The sequence below is a fragment of the Musca vetustissima genome, unplaced genomic scaffold (assembly GCF_032173495.1).
Source record: "Musca vetustissima isolate MV318-11 ecotype Yass unplaced genomic scaffold, APGP_CSIRO_Mvet_v1 utg4395, whole genome shotgun sequence".
In the NCBI taxonomy this organism is placed as follows: domain Eukaryota; kingdom Metazoa; phylum Arthropoda; class Insecta; order Diptera; family Muscidae; genus Musca; species Musca vetustissima.
The window spans coordinates 83,240-103,541 of record NW_026885219.1 but is presented as its reverse complement, the minus strand read 5'-3'; the positions used below and the strand labels follow the sequence as shown (position 1 = coordinate 103,541).

Below are 20,302 nucleotides of genomic sequence, written 5' to 3'. Positions count from 1 at the left end.
ATTTCCGTTTGACCTTCCATTGTTTCAGTTTATTTTTGTATTAGAATTTCAAATTAAAACAAACATAGTACATGTCTGATTTAAGTTAATAAAATAAAAAAGATCATCACACCAATAAATAAAATAAATAATTATATGATTTCAGTCTACCTAAATGTCACAAAAGTAAAACATTAATAAAAAATTTTATTTTATTGCACTTTTACTTAAAAAAAGTATCTTAAAAAAATTTCTAAAAAAAATCTTATAAAAATAAGTGTTGATATTCATTTAATATTAATACTAAACATCAGCAACTCAGATTAAGACAATACTGACTAAGATTTAAAATGAATAATTAAAAAATCATTCAAAAAGTTTCGTTTTTTTAAGTATTTTAAATATTTTCCAAAAATGTGTGGAATCAAATAGTGACATTAATTACAAGGTGGAAAGGTGGATATAAATGTTTATGATTTACAAATAGTAATTTGAAAATTTCAATTTTCAATAAAATATTAAAGTTTTATTTAAACTTGTCCCACAAAGTTATAAAATAATAATAAATAAATATATAATTGTTATTGCATCGCTTTAATTACAAATCTTAAATAATTACATTTCTTTAAAAAAAAAGTGTTCCTATTTCAATAAAAGTCATTAAAAAACATTTATATTTCTAAAAAGAAGTTAATAACAACTATAAGCAAATGGATCAACAACCTTTTGGCAAATAGGATATTTATTTAGAAATACAAATTTTTTAAAAATGTTATTAAATTCCCAAAAAATTAAAATAATCTATTTTTTTTCTTCAAGATGTAATGAATCACAATATTTACGCGTTTTTTCTTACATCAAAACACATGGACCACACTGTTCGCTCATTTTTCCTCTCTCTATCTCTCTCATTTTACAACATAAAGGAAAAATTGTCCATAATTGTGAATGATTTGTATAAACACACATATATAACAACACGAACGGCAAACACTTTTAGTTGGTGGTACTTAAAGAGAAGACAAAACAAGACAAGAAGATATATTTTTAAGTAATAAATTAATTATTTTAAGGCAATAAATAAATTACAACAATTAAGAAAAACAACAACTAATAAAAAGTACTCAATGGTCAATTGTCAAAAATAATAGTTGAGGCTGCTGCTGGCTGGCCAGTAGTGGAGTGTCGAGTGTGGTTGGTGGAAGGTGACAATGACAGCAGCGCTAGAAGAAATCGTCGAAAAGAAGAAAAACAGCAAAAAATCAAAGAATTCAGCAAGCAGCAAATAGAGGAAGTTTATTTTTGGATAAATGTAGTGAACAAACAAAACAACAACAAAAATACATTTAAAATAAAAGCAAATCTAAATATGCGGCAGTGAAGAAGATGTGAAAAAAATTTCCCAGAGAGATGGAAAATGAGTGAAATAAATAGGCAGCCGAAAAGTGTTGTGTTTTCTAACAGCAAAAATTTTGAATTGCAAATAAACAACAAATACGAAAATTAGAAAAGAAATCAAGAAAAAATAAAAACAAAACAAGTGTTTTTGTTGTTCCTGTTCCTAGTGTGTGCGGTGGGGTTGTTAGCAAAAAAAAACAGTAACATGGAAAACGAACGTTTACGCATAACTTTGGATAATCCCGATAAAGTTTATATAGCTGGTCAAACCATCAAGGGAGAGATATGGTTAAATCTAACCAAACGTACCAAAATCAGAGGTAAGTTGTGTTTGTAATTTTTAAGTGAAAAAATAATCATGGATTGTTGATGTAATCTCATCATGATGCATTGTATCCTCCCGAAACTCCCATTGAACCCCGAACCATTTGAATCATCATCACCATCAATCAGTGAGCTAATTTGTATATAATATTTGTGTGTGTTCATCGATGTCGGCGGCACATTGCCCTGGTGTTATGCTCTGGCCATTCCCTCCTCCCTTCCTCCACCGTCTTGTGGTCATTGCTGTTTTGTTTACTTGCCTCCGTTTCGTTTCTTGTTATTTGGTTTAATGGGTTTCTTGGTTTCAACTTTCTGATGGCTGGTGGCAAACAAAGAAAGAAACAATGAAGTTTTGTCGGGTTGTGTTGTGCGGCTCGCTCGTTTGGTCAAGCCCATTTGTGTTATGATTTGCCTGCCTGCCATTCGAAATCATTGGCAATTTTTTATGCCTTTTTAAATTTTTTTATTTTGAAAAATGATACCAGCCAACATCACGAATATCAACGGCATCATCATTTTGCACGGATTTTTCCTGTTTGTAATTTGTTTTTCTGTTAATTCTTATTAGATTCTTATTGTGGTTATGGGAGCGCTAAAGCAGGGTTGCCATTGCTGATAAAAGTAATTTAAATGGGTTATTGCCAACATTTTTTCAAAATATTGTGTTTTGTAAACATTTTTTTCCAACTTGTGGTTTTCCTGGCGCCTCTGTCCTGAAATAGTAAAATCTCGTAATTTCTGCGGTTTACTGGAGGGGTTCTCTGGCAAATAAAAGGGTGCTTAAAAAACTTGATAAGAATCTGAAAAGAAATATGAACGAAATATTTTTGTGGTTTCATTCAGAAAATTTAAAATTTTAGATATTAAAGCCCGATATATAGGTTCGGCTTTATTATCAAAAGTTAACGAGGTATCTTCTATAAAAAAATCCTTAGCACGCTGAGCACTGTTTTTTCTATAGCAAAATATTTCTCATATATATTTTTCGAACAAAAAAATTCCAAACTTCGCGGAGGTCTTTTTTCTTAAAAAAAATCCAAGGTACGTCTGAGGACTGTTTTTTTTTTCTATGGAAAAAAATTAGTGCATAGCGCACTAAATTGAGTCTGAAATGAGTCTGTTAAGTTTGGTGGAAATCGGTTCAGATTTACATATAACTCCCATATATATTTTCGTCCGATTTAATGTAAATGGTGAACCAAAGTCCTTATATATCTTTCGATTTGCACGAAATTTGACATAGCGTACTGAATTGTGTCTGGAATGATGCGTGTTAAATTTCGTGAAAATCGGTTCAGATTTAGATATAGTCCCCATATAAATTTTCGTCCGATTTAATAGCACCAAAGTCCCTATATATCTTACGATCGTTCAGATTTAGATATAGCTCCTATATATGTACAATTTTGTCCGATTTAATGTAAATGGTGAATTAAAGTTCCTATATATCTATCGATATGCAGGAAATTTGGCATAACGTTTTGAACTAGGCTTAGAATGATGTGTTTTAAGTTTCGTGAATATCGGTCTAGATTTAGATATAGCTCCCATATATGTACAATTTTGTCCGATTTAAGGTAAATGGTGTACCAAAGTCCCTATATTTCTTTCGATTTGCACGAAATTTGGCATAGCGGTTTATATTGAGTCTGGAATTCGTGAAAATTGGTTCAGATTTAGATATATCTCCCATATATTTTTGTCCGATTTAATGTAAATGGTGAACCAAAGTCCTCAGTATTCTGAGGACTGTTTTTTTTAGAACAAATTTCATGTCAATGTTCTCTTCAATTTCTCCTGAAGATTATTTTTTCTATAGAAAAAAAGCTAAGTTCGCTGATGACTCTTTTTTCTATTTTAAAGTATCCTCAGTTTGCTGATTTAATAAATCTGGTAACCCTCTTGCTTTAATTATTTCTTAAGAGAAGAGCAAAGAAAGCTGTGTTGAGAGTAGAGTGTGTGAGAGGAGTTGGTTTTGCTTAATCATTCACAATACACGACACATCTGTATTTGGAGCAGAGTTGAACAGAATTAAATAAAGAGTAAATGTGTGGGAGCGGAACTGAGAGAACATCAACAAAAACGACTGACGTAAAGAGAAAGAAGGAGAATACATGATTAGCCATCACCGCTATCGTACTATTTTGTGCATTAGTGATTTGGAGTCCAGAGTAACGCCGCTACACCTTAAAATCTGTCATAACGATCAAGTCAGACGACATGCAAAGTTCAAATGTAAATAAATGACAATAAAAAAATAATATTTGCTAAATAAATATGATTTTACTGGAATGAGATCCATTTGCGACACACCCACATACAAACATATAAATTCGCACACAATCATCTCCCACAACATTGTTTATGGCAAATTAGAATCAAAGGCCACATTTGTCTTCTCCGTTAAAGACCCACTACGGCGACGAACGCTGTTGCCAAAGAAGATAACAAATGGCTTTATCAGAAACTAAAGGAAAACAAAATTCACTTTCATTTGAATGGCTTTGTCGGACGGACGGGCGAACATTGTCAAGAAGGGTTATTGTGTAGAGTTGTTAAAGGTTTTTGATAATTATTTTTTTAATAGGATTTTAATTATTTTATTTTTATTATTGTTCTAGTCATGATGGAACAAGAAATGATTTCATATTAAAATTGTTATTGTTGTATTATAAAAACGTAATACAATTTAATCACAAATTAACTACAACTAAGTTAAAAAATATTAAACACTTTGTGTTTCTTTTCCGAAGATCTCTTTCAAATGGAAAGTTTAGAAATTAAATAAAATAGTGTTATTTATTTATTACAGTCTTCCTGCCATAACAGCTGCCTTGGTTCTCTCCAACAGGAATTGCTCCACTTTCGGCCATATTTCCGCGGTAGTTTTCCCCTTGAAATTTGTAACTAAATTATGTTCATAGTAAAAGTCCAAGACGGGTTTCATCATTTCCTCATAGACCTGTAAACGTTGAGCAACAATTTCTGGTTTATCATCATCGCGTTGTACCAAATCCTCCCCAGTAATATCATCTTTACCCGGCACCTTAGGCTCATTAAAACCAACATTATAAACACGGCCCGATGGCAAATGAATCCATCGCCCCTTAACACGATCTATAATCACTTCGTGGGGCACTTCAAGATTTATCACAGCATCGAGAGCTTCAACTTTTGCCAAACGTTCAGCCTGAACACGGGTACGTGGAAAACCATCTAACATCCATGATTTACCCTGAGATTCTTGCAGACGGCTCATGACACACTTAATGATCAAATCATCGGGCACCAATTTGCCCTGGTCAATGAAAACTTTAGCCTCTTTACCTAGCGCAGTATTGTTTTTGACATTCATGCGCAAAATATCGCCAGGTGATATGTGATCGAAGCCAAATTTATCCACAATACGTTTTGATATGGTTCCCTTACCGGAGGCAGGTGCACCCAGTATAACAGCTCGGAATATTTTTGATATCATTTTGCTTGTGTAATATGTTTTGATTTAATTTTTTTTGTGCGAATTGGGTGTTGCCGTCGTCCGCGTTTAGCAAATTCCGAATTGAAACTGAAATTCAAAAAAACAAAATAAAATATATAGAAAATGATAAGCAGATTATAAACAATTTTTTTTTGTTGTACAATAAAAGCTGGGGTGATTTTGATAATGTGAATGTGAATTTTGCACTATTGCTGCCTGTTCATGATTTGATAAAACCAAACAAACAAAAAACGTTACTAATTCTTCCCCCTCAGATTTGAAAACTGGTTTTATAATACAAAATACATAAAAAATCGTGAGAGTTTTATTAACAAGAAATAATATAAACAACATATTTTTATTGGTGGATACATTAGAATATGTGTAGGCCTATATTTAAGACCGATAATTTTTAAATAAAAGAAATCTTTTCTTTAGAACTCAGGCTACTGAGGATTTTTTTCTATTGATAAAAGAGTCCTCAGGGTACTGAGGATTTTTTCTATTGAGAAAAAAAGAGTCCACAAGGTACTGAGGTCCTCAGGGTTCTAAGGAATTATTTTCTATTGAAAAAAAGAGTCCTCAGGGTACTGAGGATTTTTTCTCTTGAAAAGAGTCCTAGGGTACTGAGGAATTTTTTTCTATTGAAAAAAAGTACCCAGGTTACTGAGTAATTTTTTTCTTCGTTATTTTTTCATAATTTGAATAACATATATCTTATGTTGTTTGGTTAAAGTAGATATTTTATCCACGTTATTTAGGTAGTGTAGATGCCTTATGTAAGCTGTTCTGATAACGTAGATACTTTATCCACGTTAATTGGATAACTTAGATACATTATCCACGTTAATTGGATAACGTAGATACATTATCCACGTTATTTATATGACGTAGATACTTTGTAAAGGAGTTCGGATAACTTAGAATTTTTTCTACGTTAACTGGATAATTTTTTCTTCGTATTTTTTATCTTCGTAATATGAATAACATATATCTTACGTTGTTTGGATAACGTAGATATTTTATTCAGGTTATTTAGTTAACGTATATACTTTATTTTATTTGGATAATGTAGATAAATTTTCTACATTATTTGAAAAACTTAGATACATTATCTACGTTGTTTGGATAACGTAGTTCCTTTATCCAGATAAATACTTTATTAGCTATATTTGGATAATGTAGATACTATATCCATGTTGTTTGGATAATGTAGATACTTTATCCAGGTTATTTGGATATTGTAGATACTTTATCCGGGTTATTTAGATAATGTAGATACATTATCTACGTTATTTGAATAACTCAGATACTTTATCCACGTTATTTGGATCCACGTTGTTTGGATACCGTAGATACATTATACCGGTTATTTAGATAACGTAGATACTTTATCTACGTTATTTAGATAGTGTAGATACTTTATCTACGTTGATTGGATATCGTAGGTACATTATCCAAGTTATTTGGATAATGTAGATACTTTATCCACGTATTTTGGATAACGTATATACTTTATCCGGGTTATTTAGATAATATTTGGATAATGTAGATGCCATATCCACGTTGTTTGGATAACGTAGATACTTTATCCTGGTTATTTCGATAACGTAGATACTTTATCTATGTGATTTGTATAACGTAGATACTTTATCTGCGTTGTTTGGATATCCATGATATTTTATCAAAGTTATTTTAATAATTTACATCATTCAACAGATATGTTTCTTCTGACGTTATCTAACGTAGATATTTCATCTACATAAATACATTAACTTATTTCAATGTATCAATTACTGTTAAGGTTATTCGATTGTCAATTCTTCTACAATCCTAGAACTTCTATGGTTTCTTTGGTTAACAAATAGAAACTTTTATATTCTCCTTTATATTTACCAAAGTTTTTGTTTATAAACAATATAGGTAAATATTTACTTTTATTACCACCTATAGAGTGCCAGCCACCCTCCATTCCGGTTAGTTTTTGCATACACACCACACCATACATACAAATAAGCTGTTCTTGTTGGTAAATGACAGTGAGAGAGGGAGCTCAAAGTCCAAACCGGAGGAAATTATAAAAAAAAAAATACGAAGACAAGCATGTGAATATGAACAGAAAAAATAACACAATCTATGATACCAACAAATTGATATTAATTGAACTTTGATCGAAAATAATTAATTTTTTTAAATTGATAAAAGAAAATATAAAACATTGTCTTCGTTTTGTGACAAGCACACTATTTTTCACACACACTCAAAAGATAATGCAAAATAGGAACATTTTGCACACCTTCAAATTTAGTTTACCTCGATGTATTTTTCCTTCCTTCTTTCCTTTGCAACCTAATTACCAAATGCAGGTTGTTGATGTGGAAATGTATGTTTGCAAAATGTGAGTAAGATATTCTATTTTTATATGAAAAACAAAACAACAAAATGATGACACGCAAACCTTTTTTCCTTTTGTTTTGCCAAAAAATTCTAAATGCTAAACCACTACAACGCGTCTAATGTCAATACCACTACCGAAACTACTGACACGATATTTTGCCTGAAATCCATTCGTCGTTGCCTTCGTTCCTATATTTTTACACTCAGTGTTTTTGGTTTTTGTTTCTCCAACAGTTGGGGAATTTATGCCCAGTTGTATTTGGTTGATATTTGTTGGTGGAGTCAATATGAACGAAAAATAAAAATACTTGTTTATTTGGGAGAAAAAAAGATACGAATTATTTGCAGTTATCTCAAGCTCTGCTCTCTATCTGCCCACTATATCTCTCTCCACTGGAGTGGCAGAGACAGCGTGACCGCTCAATATTTTCGAAAAGTATCACAGAAAGTATCATTTTTGAAAAAAAGTGGCAAAACTCTTTTGAAAAGGTGGCACAAAAAGTGGCACACTATTTTGCTACATATTAACATGGAATCTGATGAAATTATATATGGACGGTACTTACAAATTTTAAAATCGGTCAAAAGCTAAGTCTTATGTTCAAATATTTCAATACCACATTATTCTCATCCCAAGCCTGTATCCCATGAAAAGTCATTGTAGACTCTATTCGATACCCAATTGGGAAAAATTAGGGTCTTAGGCGCACCATCTTGTATACGTCGCATCATAATGTTACCTTCATTTGGGTTACAAAAATACTTTCCGTATGTCATCTAATGCACAATAACAATTCCCTGTACTACAGTATGTAAAAATTCTAATAGACAATTTCAATAAACCAATTGAAAAATGGTGCACATGAATATTTTCTTAGTAAATATCTTCGTGAACGAGCATTTTAAAACAAAGTGGCAACATATAGGAAGAAGTTGCACAAAATTTCAAAAAGTGGCACATTTGGTATCAAAATAAAAAAGTGGCACAAGAGTGGCAAGGCCGAAAAAAAGTATCAAAATTGATACTTTAGTGGCACAACGGTCACGCTGGGCAGAGAGATTTGCCAAAATCCCCCATACGAATACATTGTGATTGATTTTGTATTGCATTGCTGTGTCGTACTCTCTCTCCACTGTATTCTCTTTGTAAACGGTGAATGAAGTTTGTTTTTGTTTTGGGGGCCGGAGAAAATTATCTCATTCATTAATGATGCACTAATGTGAATTACCAGATGAAGTTGTTATGATAGGGGATTGTTGTTTTTTAATTAAATGAAAATTAAACGTAATTATATTTTTCTTTTAGATCGATTTATGCATGTCCGTCCGTCTGTCCATGTTAAATTGTAAACAACGTACAGGTCACATTTATGATGCGAATCGGATGAAATTTGGCACAGCTCATTTATTTGGACCACTGAGAAACCCTATTGAAATTTAAGAAAATCGGTTCAGATATAGATATAGCTCCTAAATATATTTACGTCCGATTTAATGTTTCGTGATAATCGGTTCAGATTTAGATATAGCTCCCATATATATTTTCGTCCGGTTTTATGTAAATGGTGAACCACAGCCTCTATATATCTTTCGATTTGCACGAAATTGGGCATAGTGTACTAAATTGAGTCTAGAATAATGTGTTCTTAGTTTCCTGCATATCGATTCAGAGTTAGATATAGCTCCCATATACAGTGGTGGTCACAGAATTAAAACATTTACTGTGGTAAACATTTTTTGATCTGCCCTCGATTTGTTTGAAGTATTTTTGAATTTTTTTTTAATTCAGAACACTTCGATACACTGCACTTAAGAGATTTAGTGTGAAAATGGAAAATTATTGCATACAATTTTTCCATAAATAACGGTTTTTATGAAAATACATCGACCTTGAAGTGGCCATATAATTAAAACATTGTGTGATTTTTTACTTTACTGAATTTTTTGAAAATATTTTTAAAAAAGCTCTTTAATTTAGTTAAATTATGTAAACTAAGCACCGATAAAATCATTTACTGATAAAAAATTTAGAAAAAATCTGTAAAATCTATCAAAATTGCCGAAAATTTGTACAGTACACCTTACATTCAGAAAATAACCCTTATTATAGAAAATAAAGGTCCGAATGCACCAGAAATTGCTAGAATTATTAGAAAACAATAAATAATTCTCAAAATAAATAAATATTTGAAATAAAACTGAAAAAATGGGAATTATCCTAAAAGAACGACTCAATTTCGATAGCCTTTATTGAAGAAGTCCGGAATATTTTTGCAGTATGTAAGGAAATATCGATTGATATTGGCATTTATTATATCAAATCGATTGTTTGAGTAGTACAGAATATATTTTATCAAAAAATATATCAGTGACAACAGAACGAACAGAGATCAACACCTATGTTGACGAGAAAACGTTTCTGGTACACAGCAGCATTTTTGATGCTCAACACAAGACTTTAAATATTTGTCAAATTGAAAATTTTTCTGTCTTTTAGGCTAAAATAGATTAAACGGACATTATTATATTAAAAAAATATTATTTTGGAAAAATATTGTCATGTTCAATAGATTTTAAGGGTCAAGAGTTAACCATCAAACATGCTCCTGTGTACCAGAAACGTTTTCTCGTCAACATAGGTGTTGATCTCTGTTCGTTCTGTTGTCACTGATATATTTTTTGATAAAATATATTCTGTAATACTCAAACAATCGATTTGATATAATAAATGCCAATATCAATCGATATTTCCTTACATACTGCAAAAATATTCCGGACTTCTTCAATAAAGGCTATCGAAATTGAGTCGTTCTTTTAGGATAATTCCCTTTTTTTCAATTTTTTTTCAAATATTTATTTATTTTGAGAATTATTTATTGTTTTCTAATAATTCTAGCAATTTCTGGTGCATTCGGACCTTTATTTTCTATAATAAGGGTTATTTTCTGAATGTAAGGTGTACTGTACAAATTTTCGGCAATTTTGATAGATTTTACAGATTTTTTCAAAATTTTTTATCAGTAAATGATTTTATCGGTGCTTAGTTTACATAATTTAACTAAATTGAAGAGCTTTTTTAAAAATATTTTCAAAAAATTCAGTAAAGTAAAAAATCACACAATGTTTTAATTATATGGCCACTTCAAGGTCGATGTATTTTCATAAAAACCGTTATTTATGGAAAAATTGTATGCAATAATTTTCCATTTTCACACTAAATCTCTTAAGTGCAGTATATCGAAGTGTTCTGAATTAAAAAATTTTCAAAAATACTTCAAACGAATCGAGGGCGGATCAAAAAATGTTTACCACAGTAAATGTTTTAATTCTGTGACCACCACTGTATATATATATATATATATTCATGTAAATGGTAGACCAAAGTCCCTTTGTATCCTTCGATTTGCACGAAATTTGGCATAGCGTACTGAATTAAGTCCAGAATAATGTGTGTTAAGTTTCGTGAAAATCGGTTCAGTTTTAGATATAGCTCCCATATATATTTTCATCCGATTTAATGTAAATGGTGGACCAAAGTCCCTTTGTATCCTTCGATTTGCACGAAATTTGGCATAGCGTAATGAATTGAGTCTAGAATGATGTGTGCTCAGTTTCCTGAAAATCGGTTCAGATTTAGATATAGCTCACATATATATTTTCGTCCGATTTTAGGTAAATGGTGCGCCACAGCCTCTATATATCTTTCGGTTTGCACGAAAATTGGCATGGCATACTGAATTAAGTCCAGAATGGTGTGTGTTAAGTTTCCTGAAAATCGATTCAGATATAGTTCCCATATACATTTTCGTCCGATTTTATGTAAATGGTTGGACCAAAGTACCTACATATCTTTCGAATTGCACGAAAGTTGGCATGGTGCACTGAATTAAATTAAGATTGGTGTGTGTTAAGTATCGTGAAAATCTGTTCAGATTTAGATATAGGTCCCATATATATTTTCGTCCGATTTAATGTAAACGGTGCACCAAAGTCCCTATATATTTTTCGATATGCACGAAATAGGGCATAGCGTACTGAATTAAGTCTAGAATAATGTGTGTAAAATTTAGTGAAAATCGGTTCAGATTTAGATATAGCTCCCATATATATTTCCGTCCGATTTTATGTAAATGGTGTAGCACAGCCTCTATATATCTTTCGATTTGCACGAAAGTTGGCATGGTGTAATGAATTATGTCCAGAATAATGTGTGTTAAGTTTCGTGAAAATCGGTTCAGTTTTAGATATAGCTCCCATATATATTTTCATCCGATTTTATGTAAATGGTGCACCAAACTCCTAATGTTTGTCCGATTGACACGAAATTTTGCAAAACGTATCAAATTGAGACTAGAATGACGTTATAGCTTCAATATATATTTCGAACGGGTGTCTGATTGATAATTTGATTATAATTTTAAAATTTAAATATACACATTTTTTAAATTTTATTTTACGAAATATTGTATTTTTTATTAAATTTCTTAGATTTACATTTTAAATGCAAAAAGAGAATTTGTTCTTGTATATTCTGCTTTGTTTGAGAATTTGTTTCTTGTTGATGTTATATTTTTTTTAATTTACCATTTATTCGGTTTCTTAAGTATATCCTTATCATTATTGATAATATTCTGCTTACGTTCACGCTGTGCCTTACTTATAATCTCATCAATTTCCTCAATTGTGGGATCATCGGGATTCCCATCTGCCCTAGGGCTGGTATTTTCATATTTATCATGAGGCCAACGACCATCATCCGGCGAGGAATCCTTTGTTGATGATGGATCATTTGAATTGGGATTTTTCCAAACACGATTACCAAATTTCGATGAATGATAACTACCGCGATAACTAAAACCACGTCCACCACGAAAACCACCACGTCCGCCGCGACCATAATAAGCGGGCGAACGTGAACGTCGGCCATACGAACGACGGCGGCTGCTGGATGGGGACGATGGTGAACGTCGTCCACGATGAAATGGTGATGGCGAACGACGCCTACGACCCCGTGAAAGAGAACGCGATCGTGAACGTGAATCTCTCCGACGTCTGTCAGAGTATGAACTTGAACGAGAACGTGATGTAGAACGACGTCTACGTCGTGCGGCGTAACGTTCACGCGAACGACTACGTGAACGTGAATGCCAACGACGTGATCGTGATCTACCAATACTACGGCTACGACTACTGCGCCGATAGCCGCGAGAACGTGATCTAGAACGAGATCGGGAACGGGATCGTAAACGTCTACGTTTAGGTGAGGGAGATTTTGGTGTTGGACTTTTCTCCGGTTGAAAGGGCGATCGTAATCGTATCAAACCGAATTTATCCACGGTAACAGGTTTACGAATTTGAAAAGATAACTTTTTCTCCTCTTTCTTTGCCGTCGCTGAGTTGTGATGCAGCTGCGATGACCCTGCAGTAGATGCTGACGATTGCTTACCAAATCCTATGGTATGATAATCCTTACCATTATTACGATTTTTATCGGATCTAAATGAGGGGGCTGGTGGCGGTGTCTCAGATTTATCTCTCTTACGTGCCAAAGACGACGTATTAATATTGGATGCTGCCATCGACGTCGCTGCGGCTGCTGTCGATGTTGTTGGTTGATGATCCAATAACAGTTGACGTTTCTTCAACAGCTGTATGGATTTTTCATATAATTTTAAATTTTCATTTAAAGCATGTTCTCGGCTTTGTATATCCAAATCGAGTTGTTGGTTATCATATCTGGAAATGAAATTGATTAATTTCCATGCATTTTGGCAAAGAAAACTGAATCATCTCTTTAAGGTTGATGTTACCTTGAATATTCATCTTCCGAATCCTTGTTGTTATCCTTTGAACTTTTCTTTGCTTTCTTGGACTTTTTAGATTTTTTACTTTTTTTCTTATCTTTTTTGTGCTTTGAAGCCTCTTGCAAAAGTTTGCGAACCCTTGTCTCGGTGTCATCCTCATCAAGCTTTAAAAATTGGGGTGGGTGTTTATTTTTGTGTAATTTGAAGATTTGTGTGACTCACCTTAAACTCATTGGGAACAACCGACGTCGTAGGCGCCGCACTTTGATTAACATAAAATGGTTGGCTGAACACCTGTTTTCTGGATACTTTCATTTCTTGGGCATGTAAGGCTAATTTTTTGCTTAAGGGCGATAACGAATCTGCTTTTTTACTGTGTGAGGGGCGATTTTCTTTGAATGAAAATACAGCAAAATAATATAAATGTAAGAGTATTCATTTTTAATGGTCTTGTTGTGGCCTACTTACCTTCCGAATCGGATTCTGAATCAGATGAATCATCGGAATCTGAGCCTTGACTTGCTGAGGATGCTCTATCTGTTATGGACAAAAATTCACATTATTTTCTCGATTCTCAAAGGTCAAAACGAAAACAGACCGAAAAAATCACATGGAGTGGTAGTCGTCTCAATACGTAAATTACGAGACTTGATATTCGGATTTCTCAAATTATCACATTTAGAGTTTTAGTAAGTTTGCAACTGAATGAAAGCAATGTGAAGCAATTGGGATGAAATGTATAGACTTCCTTGTAAGGATTTGGGTTTCACATAAAAAGTTAACTTAAAGTAAATCTGATTTCCGAAGATAAAGAACAATTCGTTTGATAAGACATCAAAGTGTAGAGCGATGTTTTAAAATTTAAAGGGCCGTAAAAGTAAATTTCAAATGAAATTGCGTTCCGGAAATATTGAGTAAATATCGAAAAATATTCACACACTGTTTTATACTTAAAATAGAGTAACGTAAAATAGAGTTAAATTTCGAAAGAAATGTTGCCAACAAATTGTCAGCATTGTCGCGGTGGTCTTAGTCATTTTGTACGATAGCAAATAACTCAAAATAAAATATTAATAATAAACCGAAGTCCCGAAAAATCTCTTCTTGTTGCGTATCAAGTGATTCCAAAAGAAAATATCACATTGAACATTTTAAATTTCAAAAGAGGTTTGACATACCCATTTGTTCATAAGAATTTCCAAACATTGGTGGCGGTGGAGCAACATCAACATTAGCTCCAGTTCTATGTTGTATGGCTTCCAGTAGTAGTGTGGCCTGCTCATGATTTGGTATTATATTTAAACAATCACGATATGCCTTGGCGGCATCTTGTATACGATTATCTTCCTCATAACTACGACCCAAGGCGACCAAGGTCTCTCCCATATATTTGCGGGCATTAACATGTAAAGAGTTTAATTTTAAGGCCTTTTCAAAATCTTCCACGGCTTTGAGGAATGATCCTTTATTGGCATATAATGCACCACGAGCCACCAAACCTTCAACATTTCGTGGATCAATATTTAATGCTTTATTCAAACACTGGAATGCCTCAACATGTTGGCCAACTTTAAAATATTCAATACCCTCGGCCACAGATCTAAAAGAGGAAAAGAGGAAGGAAAATAAATTAGAAAATTTTGCAAATTTATTGGACTTACCTAAATGCCCATTTACTGGCCTGTATCTGTCTCAATTCTTTGGCATATTCTTGTTGTGGGAAGCCATCTTTAAAATTATTCATTAAGGTGAAATTATCATTCACGTCTAAGCCCACACTGGCATATAGCACATCATAATTTGGATTTTCCAATTCGGGGGCACTGTGCAAATATTGCTCATAGGTTTGGGGATTTTCCGTAAGTTTACTGTTATGTTTAGGGATGTGATGATAATGGAAATGTTTAGCTATGTGCATTCATCTAAAGACTTACCCATACAATGATGGTAATTCTTTTACTGTTATTGCTCCTAATTTCTTATTTTTATTTTTCTCTGCAAATGGCTCTAGACTGAGGGTCATGCGTTCAGCATCCACCGAAATTTCAATGACTTCACAGCGTATATTATCACGATGATTGGCTGAAGTAGTACTTTCCAACACTGGGGGGCCAGATAAATGCGTCGGAATTGTGGTCTGAAAGAGATAAAGATATTAATATATTTTTTTTTTAAATAAAATTTCATTGTTTTAGAAAAAAGTGTATACGATCCAATAATGATATATAAAATGCACTATGAATTATGGTTTCACCTTATGTGAGGAAGGGGGGTATAACAAATCTATTATTTTTTTCAAATCCCGAAATGTGTTGTCAAATTTCTCACCTTAATTTTATAATCCTTTAGCATTTTGAAATTATTCTCTTCCGTACACAAAGGTTTGACCACAAGCGGAGCTACAGAACCAAGTTTGCCTTTTAAAATTGTGGCATAGACAATATCGCCCGGCTTAATTGATTCAAGGATGTGCCGCTTAACTTTATCTTGATTTTTTTGTAAAAATGTTTCATATGGCGGCATCTTAACCATAATTGCTTGATTATCTAAAATTATAGAGTTAAATATATGATGGTGTAGCATAGCTAATTTCAAAGAAAATAGGATAGAAAGGACGCAGTAGCTTACCATGTTTTTCAAAACTAAATTCTCACTTTGACCGTTTTAACGTTTTTAACATATTTGCAATACGTATTTTTATACCGCAAATTCTGGTTTGCCAAATACACTTACTTTTATCCTCCGGATTAAGTTCTATTTTCCTTGGTATAGCGGGAATTTTCGACAAGTCCCTGTCGTAGAGATCATCTGCTTTGCGTGCCAAAAATTGATGCAATTTCAGTCGTTTGGCTCTATCCTGAAATGTGAAATGTTTTTGCCGTTCCATGTAGACGCTGTAATTGCCATCTTCCGGTACACCCATAGTTTGTAAATCCATTGCGCCCCTCTCATCATCCCATATCTTTTGCATGGGTTTGCCATGAAAGCACAAGGCTTTCTTTATTAGTTCAGCATCCATTTTTTCTGTTTTGTTTGTTTTCCTCCAAATCAACTGGAAGTGTAAAATTAAATGTAGTTAATAACAAAAATTCATATATTTTATCTATATATACCATCAACTAAATATAGTTGTATGTGTGTGTGTCTATAGATTTTTGTCCAAACCTTATTTGCAGAGGAGGAGCTGCCGCCGCATCGCGTATATACTCTATGTTGGATTACCTCATGTGGCTGTGTCTTTTCTTTTTAGTCTTTTTTCTTCCATTTCCTCATTTTTCTTTGCGGTTTTTCTTCACATTTTCATTAATTAATTGTAGTACTTACTTATTTTGTTTATTACCTACCCTTGGTATTTATTTTTCATAACGAAAAATCATTAATAATTTATTTTTTTTTCGTTCACCACACACTAGCCGTCTGCTGCTTGTTCAATCAAAATGATGCTTCTTCTTGTTCTTGTCATTGTGTCTGGTTTCTCATTGAAAAGAGTAATGTCAACATAAGAAATACAGAAAAAGCGCCAACATTGTAGAGATTGTTTGTTATGTGTCTATTGTGAATGGTCTTTTGGGGTAACCAAGCAAACATGGGAAAGGCGAATAAACTAGGAATAATTTAAAAAAAGAAATATACTATTTTTTTATTTTCGATAAAAAAATACATAATGGATACATTAACTATTGATATATTAGCCTCTTTGTTGACGGTCTCTCCATGACTAATAGATGTTTGTTTCTCTACCACTCTCCCATAATAACATGTGTTACAATCATTCACAATGAGCAGTAATTCCGTTGTGAATGAATAGCTAATAATAAATTAACGCAAATTTTAAAAGTGAAATTAAATTTTTAATTGCTTTTAATTTATTTTTGTGGAATTTTGTAAGCAATATATGAAACTTTTATCACATTCTCTACTTTTACAATTAAAAAGCTAGCTTATAGGTTAAGATGAAATTTTGAAGACATTAATTTTCTTTTATTGAATCATCAACAAAAATGTACCGATTTTTTCTCAACATAACCTAACTTTTTTAAGTATATAAAAAACATCAATATAATTGTTTCTAAAAAAATATTTTTTTTCTTCCCTCACAGCCATCAAGGTCCAAATAACTGGCAAAGGCAAATGTAAATGGATGGAAATTTTACGTAAAAATTCCAATTCAAATAATGAATCGACACGCAGCCTATTCTATTCGAGCAAAGAAATCTATGCCCACAATGAAATTCCTTTGTCGGTATTTGAACCGCGTGGCATTGAACTGAGTCCTGGTGAACATACCTTTGATTTCTCAATGCCATTGGAATGGAATTTACCATCAAGTTTTAAAGGTAGCCATGGATCCATTAAATATAAATTACGTATCCTAATACAACGACCATGGTCATTCGATGAACGTCACTCTATACCCGTAACGGTAATGAAAAATATGCCTCTACCACCAATGTATCGTTTGAATCCGACACCATTAGAGAAACAAATTACCAAAACGATAAGTCTATTTGGTTCGCGGCCCATTACAATGTTAGCTTTGCTGCCGGAAGATTTTGCCGTGCGTGGAGAACCGTTACGGATATGTGTTACCGTTACCAATAACAGCGGAACAAACGTGGAAAAGTTACGCTTTTGTGTTCTCCAATATATTTGCTATTATAGCCATTTGCCGCTGAGGGTCCAGAAAGTGGAAATTATCCCGGTGGCAAATAAAGAAACCGGTTCGGTACACAAGAAAAGTGAACGTTCATTTGCCCATGAATTGTTAATACCTGAAACGGTACAACCCAGCGACGATGAACTTTCGGGTGTCATCAACATTTCCTATGAACTGAGAGTGGAGGCTGTGTTGAGGGGCTTCTTTAAAAATCTTGTCTTAAATATGCCTTTTAAAATGTACAGCAATGAGACTGAAGCTTCGGTCAGAAGACCACCACTGCAACCACCACCAGAGGGAGGTGGTGGTGCTGGTGTTGCAGTGATGTCAAATATGGGTGCTGGTAATCCTTTTGAAACTTCCACAATGACCATGTATCCGCCATTGGATAATTCCATTGGTTCACCATCACACTCGTCGCAGTATAGCAGTGAATCGAGTTCACTGCATTCCACAACATCGGATTCATCGGCCGCCACTCTAAGTCCAGCTGTGGGTGGTACTGCCCTCTCTTACACCTCGGGATCGTCATCGCAATTCAATAGCCCTCTCAATCGGGCTAGTATACGTAGCAATAGCAATGTACCATATATGCCTTATTCGAGTAGTCCATTGATGATTAGTTCATATCCACCGCCAGCCGCACATATGCCACCATATCCATTGTCCGATTCACCACAATATAGTTTAATGCCGCATGTTAATCAGCTGACGCCAAGTGCAACGCCAACACCACCACCACAGCAGCAACCGGCGACAACAACTCAGATTAGTGCACATTATGCATCGGTGTCGTCGTCCACGTATATGGCAATGCGGCCACCACCGGGGGCCCATGAATTGCGTAAGTTCTTGTTTGGAATATTTATAAAAGAATTTTTTATTAATTTTTCTCTTCTTTTTTGAATTTCCAGCTCCTTCCTATGAAGAACTTTTTGGCAATGCCACAGCTCCGCCCGAGACACCAAAATGAGTCCACATAACGTATAATGATGATGATGCATTTAATCAATCGATCGATCAATCCATGACATGATGACATTTAGAAAACTTGTATTTCTATTGCTGAAAACAGAGTTACTAGACCCACCCTCCCCCTTCGCAGGACAAGTAAGGGATATATAATTGAATAGCATAGTTTAGATAGATGTTTTACAAAACTAAAAACAAAAAATGAAAATTCAAAACAAAACACCACTTAAAGTAGCAGCTGCTGATATTAACTAGGAAAGCTTAAACGTTTTTGAAAGCTTTAAGCTTTTATCGAACAAATATCGTCGTTTATTAAAAAAATAGCAATGCTTAACAAAATGTCAAATTAAAACACTGTGCTACAAGGCTTCTTATTTACATTTAAAATAATTGTGGTTATGTTATCAAAAATGTGAGGTTAGATTAATAAATTTGAGGTTATATTGAATAAAGAGTGAGGTTTTGTTACAAAATGTGAGGTTATATTTAACAAAGAGTGAGGTTATGTTATAAAAGAAGTGAAATTGTGGCCTGATATCAAACATTATTTATTATCTATTTTAAAACTGAGATTTGTATGTTTAAAAATTGTGTTTATGTTACAAAAAGTGAGGTTGTGTAACAACAATTTTGAGGTTATGTTATCTCAAGTGTGGTTATATTACAAAATAATTTGAATTTTATTTAGACAACGGAACTTGTAAGGGATTTATAATTGATAAATCAATAGAAGATACAAAATCTGCAAATAAATTCTTATAGGTTATAGAAATCTATTACCGCATAAAAACTTTTGGCAATAATGTATTTATTCAAAAAATGTAGGTTATATTACAAAAAGTTAGGTTATATTGTAAATAAGTGAGGTTATACTAAAAAAATTTAGGTTAGAATACAAAATTTGTTGGAATACAGTCTAATAAAGTAAATATTGTGCAGTAAAAACCAAGTGCACATGTAAGAAAAAGTGAGGTGAGGTTATGTTACAAAGAGTCAGGTTTTGTTTTAAAAATTGTCACTTTTAAGGTGTGGTGAAATTAAAAAATGGTCCTCTCCATAATTTTGCTTATAACCAATGAATGTTATGAATAAATGTTACCAAAAATTGAGGTTATGTTACAAAAAGTTAGGTTATATTGTAAATAAGTGAGGTTATACTACAAAAATTTAGGTTAGAATACAAAATTTGTCGGAATACAGTCTAATAAAGTAAATATTGTGTAGTAAAAGCCAAATGCACGTGTGAGAAAAGAGAGGGTATGTTACAAAGAGTAAGGTTATGTTTTAAAAAG

At 33.1% G+C, this 20,302-nt stretch overlaps 3 protein-coding genes across 3 annotated transcripts; 1 reads left to right on the top strand and 2 right to left on the bottom strand.

The window, feature by feature from the left end:
* The first annotated feature begins 1,582 nt into the window (after window positions 1-1,582).
* Window positions 1,583-19,011, top strand: LOC133332357 (arrestin domain-containing protein 3). Its single transcript, XM_061540754.1, has 3 exons — window positions 1,583-1,697; window positions 17,482-18,882; window positions 18,953-19,011. Exons 1-3 carry the CDS (start codon window positions 1,583-1,585, stop codon window positions 19,009-19,011), a joined length of 1,575 nt encoding a protein of 524 aa, XP_061396738.1.
* Window positions 4,509-5,181, bottom strand: LOC133332359 (GTP:AMP phosphotransferase AK3, mitochondrial). Its single transcript, XM_061540757.1, has one exon. The coding sequence runs from the start codon at window positions 5,178-5,180 to the stop codon at window positions 4,509-4,511; it is 672 nt and encodes a 223-aa protein (XP_061396741.1). The 5' UTR covers window position 5,181.
* LOC133332366 (tetratricopeptide repeat protein 14 homolog) lies at window positions 12,131-16,400 on the bottom strand. The gene is made up of 9 exons (XM_061540768.1): window positions 16,109-16,400; window positions 15,710-15,927; window positions 15,316-15,518; window positions 15,043-15,249; window positions 14,560-14,981; window positions 13,850-13,918; window positions 13,604-13,773; window positions 13,416-13,545; window positions 12,131-13,347 (listed from the first exon to the last, which is right to left on the bottom strand). The coding sequence occupies exons 1-9, from the start codon at window positions 16,398-16,400 to the stop codon at window positions 12,158-12,160; spliced, it is 2,901 nt and encodes a 966-aa protein (XP_061396752.1). The 3' UTR covers window positions 12,131-12,157.
* Window positions 19,012-20,302: the final 1,291 nt, after the last annotated feature.

What these genes read in the sequence shown, in the direction of transcription:
- LOC133332357 (XM_061540754.1), top strand. Translation starts at nt 1,583, where the DNA reads ATGGAAAACGAACGTTTACGCATAACTTTGGATAATCCCGATAAAGTT. An exon ending in CAAACGTACCAAAATCAGAG is followed by an intron (nt 1,698 to 17,481) that starts GTAAGTTGTGTT and finishes CTTCCCTCACAG; the next exon opens with CCATCAAGGTCCAAATAACT. An exon ending in ACCGGGGGCCCATGAATTGC is followed by an intron (nt 18,883 to 18,952) that starts GTAAGTTCTTGT and finishes TTGAATTTCCAG; the next exon opens with CTCCTTCCTATGAAGAACTT.
- LOC133332359 (XM_061540757.1), bottom strand. Translation starts at nt 5,180, where the DNA reads ATGATATCAAAAATATTCCGAGCTGTTATACTGGGTGCACCTGCCTCC.
- LOC133332366 (XM_061540768.1), bottom strand. Translation starts at nt 16,400, where the DNA reads ATGGATGCTGAACTAATAAAGAAAGCCTTGTGCTTTCATGGCAAACCC. An exon ending in GCCAGTAAATGGGCATTTAG is followed by an intron (nt 14,982 to 15,042) that starts GTAAGTCCAATA and finishes TTCCTCTTTTAG; the next exon opens with ATCTGTGGCCGAGGGTATTG. An exon ending in TTCAGAATCCGATTCGGAAG is followed by an intron (nt 13,774 to 13,849) that starts GTAAGTAGGCCA and finishes TTTCATTCAAAG; the next exon opens with AAAATCGCCCCTCACACAGT.